We start from the raw sequence: 12,187 nt of genomic DNA, 5'->3' as shown, positions 1-12,187 counted from the left end.
TTGCACTCCTCTCATGAAGCCCTGCTTACTTCCCTCCCTCTACCACTCTCAAGTGGCACTTTCTGAGGGCTCAGTTGTTCCTTATCTGTACTATTCTTAAGACATTTATCGCTTTCTCCCTTGTAGCATAATTACTGACAGATGTATCAAAACCCTACTAGACTGTACACTCCTCGAGTGCTGGGACTATGCCCGACTCACTTCTATAGCCGGACGGCGTCCTGCCCCACCCTGAGCCTGATACTCTGCACGCCGAGCTCAACTAATAAATGCATGAAGGATATGTGTTATGAATAAAAAATAGAAAAAAGAAAAATAAGATATTTAATGTGGAAATAAACTATTTCAAAAAATTAATCATTACTGTTTGAGGTAATAAAGGCCTCTGGATAAACTACAGTGTCTCCATTTTGTTGTCAGCTTATAGCTCTCTATGTCTTTTTCTTTAGTATTCTGATTTTGTATACAAAGTAAAACTGGAATTAATTATATGCATCCATTTTTACTTCATTAAAAGACAAGCTGAGGTTTGGAATTGTTACTTTAAACTCATTCCCAGAGTTCTTTTTTTTCTTCCTCATCCCAGTTTGTTTTAAACCAAACACCTAACTCACAGGAAGACTGAACACTCAGAGGTTTACTAAAAATGTCCCAAACAGCCCTGTCACAGTCCAGCTGAAGTCCTCTTCCCGTCCATCGTGTCATCACCCTACAGGAGTAGGAATTCTTGACATCCCATAGCCAATTCCCAGGAGCGTAAGGCTTGTTCCAGTTAGGACCCAGCCCTCTTTTGGCACAGTCCGCCAACAAAAGCCATTTTCAGAAATTCAGGCGTGAGACATCACATCATATGGACAAAAGAAAATCTTTCTTGCTCCCCCAGCAGATGTTTACTGAGGAAACAAATGTCCAGAACATGAACCACGGGAGAAGAAAACAACTAGATCCTTCACACGCATTCATTAGAGGACAAGCAAATGAAGGTGAGGATAAAAATATCGGGCAGACTCAATTCTGAAGAGGGAGCTCCACGGGAGCCTGATCACGTGCACACTCCCTTACCATCAGCCCAGCCCATCACAAGCGTGTGCGCCCACAGGCTTGAGCGGGCGTCACGGACGGGCATGGCTCCAATTCAATCCTGGCTCCTCCGTGGCTCCACTACGCAGACGGCCTGTACCCTACAACCTGCAGCACCCTACAGCTTGCAGCACCCCATTGTCAGCTGTGCTCTGGTTCTATATCACCCGCTATCAACAGGACATTTCCAAGGGCTGCCCAGCTGTTATTTCTAATCCACCTTGTCCCAAACTGCTCGTCACCCTCTCACGCTGACTTCTTATCTGCAGCTCTGCTATTTCTGTCAGCATATTTAAAATTCTTCTCATGGTGTAGGTGAGACATGACCTCCTCTTTCCTTTAACCCATCATTCAAGTCTTATTTCAAAATGTTTCTCAACCTAGTGGCTTCCTCCCATTGTTACTGCCACAGTCTCAGTCCAGGAAGTCATCACCCCATACCAGTTGCTATAGCAACCTCCCAAACTGTCCTCTCAAACTCTCCTCCCTCCCCTGCCCTGTCCACCACTGCCCAACCAACCTCCCAGCACTGCTTTCATCCTTCCACAAAAACCCACAGTTGTTTCTTCTCTCACTCTACCAAGTCACGATGCCTCTGCCTGGCTTTCTGCAGCCTCCACAACTCATCCTCCACAACTCATCCTCTGAAAACAATTGCTTCTCTTTCTGGTGCCTGCCCTTTGCTTTCCTAGGAGCCACACTCCTCAGACTCTTCGACAAATGTTTACTGAGCAAATATCGGCCCTGCCAGCATGCTTCCTGCTGCAGGTACCCCCGCCACATTTTAGTCCGTTGTCAGCTTTTTTCTGAATACGTTCTTACTTCCTCGATATTATTTCTGGCCAAGTGATACGGAGAAAGAGAAATGGGAAAAAACAGTCTCTGTCCTAAAAAACTTACAATCTAATCGGGGAGATAAACAACAATGCAATTAACCAAGACAACAAATCAAAATGCAGTAAGAACCTACACAGAGCTGTGAGCAAAGCCCTATGGGAGCAGAGGAAGACTCGATTCATCTGACTGAGGCGACTGAGGGAGGCTTCATGAAAGAGGCTTGGAGAGGACTTGACAGGCAGAGAGAGGACAGGAATGACGGAACAAACAGGGCGATGGAGGAATGTGAGCAGAGATGGCCAGGGGAGACCAGATCTTGACCATGCCACAGCCATTCCCGTCTCTGTGCCTTACCTGATTTTTCTCCTCCCAGCTAGAAGGCCCTCCCCTGTCCACCAATTACACCTTTAAGATTTCACTCAGCTTTCAGAACTCAAGCAAAATCCTACCTTCTCCACTGTGAGACCCAAGATTTATTACATGTAATTAATCTTTCCTGTGTTCAAGTAAAAATCACATCTGATAGAAATGGCACAAACTTTACAACAATTTTATATGTTCCCTCCCAAATTTCCCTGTGAACCAAGTAAGAGATTCAATTCATTGAACCAATAAGGTAGAATAATGACATAAAATAAATAAGGCCCTGTGGTAGGCAGAATCACAGCCCCCAAAGATGTCCACATCCTCATCCTGGGAATCTGTGGCTATGTTACCTCACAGGGCAAAAGGGACTTTGCAGATGTGACTAGGGGTAAGGCCCTCAAGATAGAGAGGTTATCCTGGATTATCTTAAAGCAGGCCAGAGAGCTGGGACATGAGAAGGCTCTGACCCAACACTGCCGGCTTTGAGGATGGAGGGAGAGGGCCATGAACCAAGGAATGTGGGCAGCCTCCAGGGGCTGGGAATGGCCCTCAGCTGACAGTGAGAAACAGGAACCTCAGCCTACGACCACGAGGAACAGAATTCTGCCAGCCACCCCAGTGAGCCAGACACAGGTTTCCCCTCAGAGCCTTGAGAAAGCAATGCAGCCCTCCAAACATGTTAATTTTAGTCAGAGAGACTGTCTGACATGGAAAACTGTAACCTAATAAATGTGTGTTGTTTTAAGCCACTAAATAATAATTTGTTATGGCAGCAATAGAAAACTAAAACAGGTCCTATGTTTTCTCAATGGGCAAAGGCCAACATTATTTCTTAAAAACATGTATTTCTCATAAATATAGAAATTAACAGGATTTAAAAATTCTGTTGGAAGAAAAATTCTATTTCATTTAAATAGTGATGAGCATAATCTGTCACAGAATTAAAGATAAAAAAAATTAAAAAATAAAAGTAGTGATGAGCAGGGAAAATACTTTGGAGTTTTAACTTTATTACTGAGGAATTAGGCAGAAATATATTAAAGGATAAAAGGCTTCATTCATAATAACCAACCTCTGCATTCAGTCAGCACCATTCACTTTGCCAGGGTAGCATCCCCCCAACACCCCCAACTAGGATACTTCCCAACAGGTAGGAACTGGGATCCATAATCCCATAATATTCTTCTCTCATAGCACAGTCATGTATCATTTAACAAGGATACATTCTGAGAAACGTGCCATTAGGTGATTTTGTCCTCCTGTAAACATCCTAGAGTGTCCTTACACAAACCTACATGGTATAGTCTATTCCTCTTAGACTGCAAACCTGTACAGCATGTTACTGTACTAAATACTGTAGGCAATTGTAACACAATGGGGTAAACACTTGTGTACTTAACCATATCTAAACATAGAAAAGGTGCAGTACACATATAGTATTATAATCTTATGGGATCACCATTGTAAATGTGGTCTGTCCTTGACTGAAATGTTGTTATGTGGCACATGACTATAATCAGTAAAGGGTTAGGTACATCATAATCATTCACTACAATGATTAAACTATTAACTTCTGCTCTGGTTTCAAAGTACAGTAAATTTCAGTCCCTCATTCACTAATCACCCACAAGGTCCACTGTGTTGAGTGCCAAGGGAGTTGCAAAAACATATAAGACAATCTCTGTTCAAAGAGACCTTTTTAAATACAAACAACTGTAATACAAAGCAGAATAAAATAAGTGCTAAAAGAGATGCAGAAGTACTGTGTTGTTAAAACATCAAGGGAGGGTTGGGGGCTTCAGTATAGGAAGTTCAAAAAAGTGATGTGCTTCAAGCCAGACATGGAAGCCCTCAATTTAATTGATGAAATAATTTTGAAGGACGCTGTAAATATGTTTATATTTTTTGATGTTTTTAAACATTTACAAGCAGCATTTACCTAGCCACCAGCGCCACTAATTCTTATTAAAGCAGAGAATCTATTAATACTAGGCAAAATTTTGTTGACCTGGCTTAAGTTACATTATTTAAGTTAATTAAGTCTTACTTCTTTAAATATTCCAAAATTCAGATTAGCCGTCAACATAATAGATGTGGATTATTAAACTTTTGTTGTACTAGCAAAAATCCACTCAGCTCATTATAGAAAACATCTTAAAACCTTTTCCACTTCCAGTGATTTTTATACTCAGTTTTGTCTCTGGCCAAAGTAACTAAGGAATGTCTGGGATCACATTTAGAGATTGCCTCTCCTGAGGTATGCATATTTAGTTTTCAACATCTTAAAAATCTTTTGTTTCTTAATATTCTTTTACTCAATCAACATTTATTTAATACCTACACTGTGTGTCCAAGGCCAAGCAAAAGCGTACTATCAGGAGAAAGATACTTAGGAGTAGCTGCAACAAATCAATCATCCGGCCAGTATTTCCTGAGTGCCATCTATGCACCACATTCTCCCAGCAGAATCAGTGCTTCAGGAGATCCGGCCCAGGGGACTCCTGGAGAAATTCCTCTTGGTGGGGAAACTTCAAAAAGGATCACCATAAAACACTAGAGTCGCAAGACCAGAGGAGTCTACAGGTTCTTCCCCCCACCAATGATTCCCAAAGACAGGGCATCTCATCAATCATGCTAGATCAGATGATCACCTGCTTTAAAATCTTTACCAGAAAATTTGGCTTCGCACACTCCCGATGAACACATTCTGGCTTTTTACACATTTTTGCAGGATAGATTTGAGCCCAGGCCAGGGGCTGTGTGTGGGTGGAGACAGACAGGAAGTGTGTGGAATAGAGGAAAAGACGAAGGGAGAGTAGCACAGAAATCTTTTAGGGTAAAGGAACTTAGGACATTCCTGAGTTTATGACATAATTTGGAGAATTACATGTGCTGCTTTCATCTCGTCAAGAAGGACTTTGGGAGTGATGACAGCTTCGAACTGAGGAATCAATTACTAAAGGATTCAACATGTGTTCTGGGAGTCACAAAGGAAAGTCAGAAAAGTGACTTAAGCAGACAGCTGTTTGTCTTTCTCCTCTGTTTTTATCATCCCAGCTTCCCCCTCTCTGGACGTTTTCTAAGAACAGAAATTCACTCTGGAGTTTCAGCGGCTACATGCTGTACTGAGCCCACTGCACGTTCTGGAACAGAACAGACCCAAATAAAGAGGACAAAGAGAACATGTTCTTGCTGTTGAAACTCATGCCTTCCCGGCAGACTACCACGGTGTTGGGAAATAATCTTGTAAGAGAGTCAATTTTTGAGTACATGAAGCTTGCTCAATGAAATGAGCATGTTCTCCCTGGAAGATTCAAGGCCACAGGGAAACATCTGTCTCTTCTCTCAGCAGTCACTTACACTATCTTTACCAGATGTTCTGACTCTGATCCAGTAACAGACCAAAATTCTCCTTGACTCAAAGGTAGTTAATTAAACTCCCACAAATTTCACATCTCGCCAGATGTGTGTAACAATTTCTGGCAAAACTTCATGTTTCTTCTATTCAAGGAATACTAGCACATTTAAGTAACTAAACATTGTTACATATATTAATAATTTTCATTAATGGATTTCAAAGTTACAAAGAAAAGGAAAAAAGATAGTGAAAAGATTCTCTCCACAAATCAAAATGTGAGTCCATTTTCCATTTTTTTTTTTGACTGGTGAAAAATAAAATGTTTGATGATACCAACTGCTGTGGGGGATGGGGAAAAGGTACTTAGGTAACTGGTAGGAAAATAAACTGGCTCAGTCTGTCTGGAACAATCTGACATTCTCTATTAAAAATATTCGTGTACTGTGACTTAGCAGTTCCATCATTGGGAATCTAGTCTATAGAGATATCCACAAACTTTCAACGTTTGCATATTACATATCTTCTTGAGAGATAAACGAATGTCATCCTTTTCCTAGAAGTTAAGACTTTCGTCAGTGACCGAGTCCAAGAATATAAGTGAAGCTCCACTCACCTATTGTTTAATGCTCCCCCGAGGTCACAGTCACAAGGTCGACATCCATCCAAATCGTTGCTTAAGCCCCAATACTCTGGCTGCAGAACAAAAGATGAAACATCTAAAGGTGGGTTCCTGTAATTACACAATAGACTCAGCAAGGAACAAGTTAAGGCGTGTTTTGGTTGTTGCACCAAAAGCTCATTTTCACCGTGAAAGCAGAAAGCCAACAAAAGGAAGGAGCATTTCTGAAATAAAGAAAGCTAAGCTGTGGCTCACTGGAGTCACAGGGTTACACATAATCGCGTGATAACACCAGACCACAAACTAGCTCCTTTGCCCTACAAATAACCTTCATCCAGCAATTAATATGAGCAAGCAGTAAAAATGCCAATTTTCTTCATTAGAATTACTCTGGCAGTAGGAGAGTTATGGTGAGTATTTGGCAGGACTTTAAATTTTCCTTCAGTCTGTCTCTCATAAATCTCATACAGAGAGCCCTTCGATGTGGAATGTGGAAACTTAGCATACAGCTAGGACTATTCTCACGACAGAAAGGTAAGGAAATCACCGAGTCTTGGAAGTGTCAGAGATGGAAATAAAAATGGGACAGTATCTATATAAAATGCTCTTTGCACCTCAAAAATGAGCAGATAAAAAGAGGTTCACCAATTTAAATCAGACTTCCAAAAATCTACTTTACAAACCTGTCAGGATTATATACAAACATACATATTTAGTGGTTATAAACATGATTTGGGGCCAGAGGATTCCCCCTAAATTATAAAAGCAATACAGGAATGTTACATAAGATACAGAATTTTTTAAATTACTCCCATAATTATTCTACTCCGAATCATTACAGTGAACTTTTTGGTGTATTTCCCTCCAGATTTTGTTTTTCTTTTTTTTTTTTGAGACAGAGTCTCACTCTGTTGCCCGGCCTAGAGTGCCGTGGCATCAGCCTAGCTCACAGCAACCTCAAACTCCTGGGCTTAAGCGATCCTTCTGCCTCAGCCTCCCGAGTAGCTGGGACCACAGGCATGTACCACCATGCCCGGCTAATTTTTTCTATATATATATATATATATGTTTTTAGCTGTCTGTATAACTTCTTTTTTATTTTTAGTAGAGACGGGGGTCTCGCTGTTGCTCAGGCTGGTCTCGAACTCCTGAGCTCAAACAATCCGCCCGCCTTGGCCTCCCAGAGTGCTAGGATTACAGGCGTGAGCCACCGCGCCCGGTCTGATTTTGTTTTTCTTGATGAATTTTTTCCTATGTAATCAAAATGCTATTCACATCCTGTTTTATTTTTTAATAATACCATGAACATTTCCTCATGTTACTGTCATTTTCAATGGCAACTGTTAGAAATATCACATAGTATAGAAGCCCCCAAATTTACTTAATTGTTTTCCCACTGTTGGTTCCAAGTCTTTTGCTATGATTATAAAAGATGCAATGGGGCCGGGCGCGGTGGCTCACGCCTATAATCCTAACACTCTGGGAGGCCGAGGCGGGTGGATCGCTCGAGGTCAGGAGTTCGAGACCAGCCTGAGCAAGAGTGAGACCCCGTCTCTACTAAAAAATAGAAACAAATTATCTGGCCAACTAAAAATACATATAGAAAAAATTATCCGGGCATGGTGGCGCATGCCTGTAGTCCCAGCTACTCGGGAGGCTGAGGCAGTAGGATCACTTAAGCCCAGGAGATTGAGGTTGCTGTGAGCGAGGCTGACGCCACGGCACTCACTCTAGCCCGGGCAACAGAGCTAGACTCTGTCTCAAAAAATAAATAAATAAATAAATAAATAAATAAAAAATAAAGTATGCAGTGGGTCTTGTGGTGAATACATCTTTGTCTAGTTATCTGATTATTTCATTAGGATAGATTCCCAGAAGAGGGATTACTAGGTCAAAGGGTACGCACGTTTCTACAGGCTACTGACACATCTCCAAGATGCTTTTTCACAAAGTATGAACCAATTTGCATTTCCACCAGCAGCCCAGAAGTACCAACACCTCACTTTATCCTAACAGTAAGCATTCCCATTTTTAAAAGCTTTGTTAATTTTGTCTATAAAAGTGGTATTTCAAATGTGGTTTCATTTTACAATTCTAACAGTGATGATGAACATCTTGTGAAATCATTCATTAGTAATTCCTATTTTGTGAAACGTCTACTCATGTCGTTTACCACTTACACATAAAGGTGATGGCAGAATCTACAGAAGCGAAAAACCTTCTCTATTAAGACATACCATACTCAGGCCAGGTGCCTGAGTATGCTCACGCCTGCAATTCCAGCACTTTGGGAGGCTTAGGCAGGAGGACTGCTTTGAGAGCAGCCTGGGCAACATAGTGAGACCCTATCTGTACAAAAAAATTTAAAAATTAGCCAGGCATGGTGGCACACGCCTACAGTCCCAGCTATTCGAGAGACTAAAGCAGGAGGATAACTTGAGCCCAGAAGTTCGAGGCTGCAGTGAGCTGTGATGATGCCACTGCATTCCAGCCTGGGTGACAGAATGACACTCCTTTTCTAAAAAAGAAAAAAAAAATGTCACACTCATAAACTACCCATCCCACATAATGAGGATTTACCTACCAGACACTGGTCACAGCGCTGTCCTGTCACCAGACGCTTGCAGTAGCAGTGACCTGTCTCAGAATCACAAGGATTCCCGCCAGGAATCGTTCCCAGAGGATTGCAAGCACAAGCTTTATTAAAGACAAAATGAAGTAAAGAAACACAAACCAAGTGAGTCCACAGTAGTAGTCTGGCTTTAGAATTACAAAGGAAAATGGGAATTATGCACACGGAAGAACTCCCAAGCTTTTTAGCAAACAGACTCACATTTACAACCAAATGGATCCTCAGCACTTAAGTCATAGAAGCCTTCTTTGCACACATCACAATGTTCTCCTTCCACGTATAATTTACACCGACACTGCCCGGCAATGAGACCAGCAGAAAAATCAGTATAGCTGTCACAAATTCCCTCATTCTGAGAACCGGCTGGGTCACATGTACATTCTAAGAAGGAGGAAAAGCACCAGGTTAAAAGCAGCAGGAAATACAAGGTATTTTTACATAAACATAATACATATGTTCCCTTCATCCCTCTGAATCTCACAAAAATAGACTAAGGAAGGCGTGACTACCAATAAATTCCACTCCCAGCATCCCAGACAGCAATTAAAGCACCAATGCTGGGTCTGCTGCTCACACTACGAGCTCTCGGAGAAGGATTTTAGTACAGACTATTCGATATGAAGTAGGTCCTTCATGGTGACATTTCCCAACATACGTTCACAGAGATTAGGATCTCGGATGTCCCTCTCCGGGTGCTGGTAGTAAAACTGTTTGCACTGCTCGCAGTTGCGCCCCATGGTGTTGTGCTGACAGTCATCGCACACGCCTCCGCTGACGTTCCCAGTGGCCAGGTAAACGGCCATGTCGAAGTGGCATGAGCTGGAGTGTTCGTTGCAGTTACACTCTGAGTGACGAGACCAAAGGCAAGAAAAGCCTTTTAAATCCATGGACCAGTGGAGGATGGGGGTGGTAGGAAGGAGGCTCATTGAGGAAACCAGGGACTAAATTCAGGCAAACAGTAGTCAGCAAGAAGGCATTCCTGGTGAAAAACTACAAATCCACTGAGGATATTGATTTAAGTCCAAAAGCAGGTTAGAAAGCTTAAAGATGTGAACTTTATGAAATGAACACAGTTTTCTGCCTTCCTTGGAAGAGAATGGGCTATCCGAAGTGGAAAACCCTTGGGGAAAGTCCCTTTGGAAGCTTATGACAGAGGGAAGGACTGCCATTCCATCAAGCATGCGTTTGGGTCTCACTCAGGGCGGGATTGGATAGAAGGACATTGTGCCAAAGGACCTTCCGGGTGATGCGTTCCTGGGAAAGCCAGTCTGGGCTCCCTGCCTTGAGGAGCGTGGCATGCAGAATTGATTCCCTCCCTCCCATTCCCGTCACCACACCAGGCCGGGGTCTGTAGTAAATCCAGGTCTGTTTCATAGCACCTGGCTGGCCTCCTCCTGTGCACAATTCCCCTCCACTAGCCCATCTGGCAGAGTCATCTTGGTGTGACCCAGCTTTGCTCATCTCACTCTCGGGCTCAACAATCCACACCAATTCCTCATCTTCTCACAACACAGCCTGACCCAGTCTGGCCCTCCTGGGGTTCACACTCCAGCCTTCCCACCTTGTCTGTCTCCCCATGGCAACAGCACCCTGCAGAAGGGGGCTGCGTCTGGGTCCTCGCTGCCCAACAGAGTACCACTATCAACACACTGGCTGAACTCAACCTCGGAATCACTCCCAGCCACACACTCTGTGGTGGTCTTGAGAATGTCCTTGCAGCCTTCTGCCTCACATCGTTCTCCTTATCTGGGCTCCCTCCCACTTTCCTTCCTCCCTCCTGCTTTTTTTTTCCTCCACCTAAGCAACTGTAAGTGTCCATTAAGGGGCAGCTGCGCTCTGCTTACTAACAAAGCCTTGACCACATCAGCTTGCACTGGCTTCTGAACTGCTAGGACAGTCCTCGGCGGGGGCAGAGGCAGGCATGCCCTGGAAGGGGAGGAGGTGTGCGTGTATCAGAATCAGTGTGTGTGGACCAGGGAGCGGTGGTGGTAATGTTTCACCCACAGCTCTGCCCAGACAACAGCCCTGGACGGACGGATGGAGGTATGCCAGAGGCCGCAGCTGGGCTGGCACGGAAACAAGGCCGAAGACTCTACTCCGTATCTTAGACCTTAACGAACTACCATGCCATATTTTCCTTCCATTTTCTGTCAGGGTCATCTTGTCTTAAGAACAAGTACAAGGTCAAGGACAACAAGTGCCAGATACATAGGTGCTGCTCAGTAAATATTAATTTATTAATTTAATTGACTGGATAGTGTTGGTCTCCTAGGAGTATCAGGGTGAAACGAGGAAAGAGGGAGTAACTTTTCTTCCCTTTGCAACACAGTATATCATTATAGCACCTCTAATCAGAACATGGATACTGGAGTCCTAAGTGATTCAAACGGTCCCTTCGAAAGAGACTTACTTTTACAGGCGTTGCTATTCCGACCTTCAGCGGGTCTCCAAGGTAAATCATGGTAGAAATCCATGCACAGTTCGCAGTTTAACCCCTTGGTATTATGCCTGCACATGCAGTGTCCGTGTACCTTGAAAGTTATAAAAACAAGAAAGAGCAAAGTAAGAGATATACTAATGGCCCAGTTTTCTCCACAATCAATTGAAAATATAAAACCCTTTTTCATACCAATTTCTAGCTCACTGCGTAGAAGAGTTCTTTGTTTTTATCTTCTCCCTCCCTCCAGTGAGTTCTGTCTTGTTGACTGCTATACACCCCATCTCTAGAATAATTATTATATAATGGATGTGCAATAAATATTTCATTGAGTAGCTATGAAAAGAACCCAGGGCTGGGTGAGGTGGCTCACGCCTGTAATCCCAGAACTTTGGGAGGCAGAGGAGAGAGGATAAATTGAGGCCAGGAGTTCGAGACCAACCTGAGCAACATAGTGAGACCCTGTGTCTAAAAAAAAAAAAATTTTTTTTTAATTAGCGGGGTGTGGTGGTGCACACTATAGTCCTAGCTACTTGGGAGGCTGAAGTGGGGGAGGAGTTCTGGGCTGCAGTGAGCTATAATGGCACCAATGCACTCTAGCTTGCGTGACAGAGTGAGACCCTGTCTCAAAAAAAGAAAAGAACCCAGATGAACAAAATTAGTTACTTAAGATTAAAAAAAGTTACTTAAGAGTAGAAAATCTATTATACTAGAAAACTACAGAAGTTGTTAAACATAATGCAGAACTAAAGGCACACATTTAACCTGGGAACCCACTCACAATACTGCAAGTTTTACCACTAGGCCAGAAAACCATTTCCTTTAAAATGTTTTTGTTTGTTTATACTACTTTGTTTT

The 12,187-nt window shown here is 42.9% G+C and overlaps 1 protein-coding gene across 1 annotated transcript in view; it reads right to left on the bottom strand.

Annotated features, from left to right (window-relative positions):
- Positions 1–12,187, bottom strand: part of LAMB1 (laminin subunit beta 1) — a 68,503-nt gene that overhangs the window by 37,529 nt on the left and 18,787 nt on the right. The window contains exons 9-13 of the mRNA XM_045565434.1: positions 11,303–11,423; positions 9,548–9,736; positions 9,094–9,273; positions 8,845–8,957; positions 6,255–6,334 (exon numbers count right to left, since the gene is read on the bottom strand). Of these exons, the coding sequence (XP_045421390.1) occupies positions 6,255–6,334; positions 8,845–8,957; positions 9,094–9,273; positions 9,548–9,736; positions 11,303–11,423 (683 nt within the window). The remainder of the gene's footprint in view (positions 1–6,254; positions 6,335–8,844; positions 8,958–9,093; positions 9,274–9,547; positions 9,737–11,302; positions 11,424–12,187) is intronic.

This window comes from Lemur catta, chromosome 11 (assembly GCF_020740605.2).
Source record: "Lemur catta isolate mLemCat1 chromosome 11, mLemCat1.pri, whole genome shotgun sequence".
NCBI classification, from domain to species: Eukaryota; Metazoa; Chordata; class Mammalia; order Primates; family Lemuridae; genus Lemur; species Lemur catta.
The sequence above is the reverse complement of the archived record's forward strand: the minus strand, read 5'-3'. Positions and strand labels throughout refer to the sequence as shown.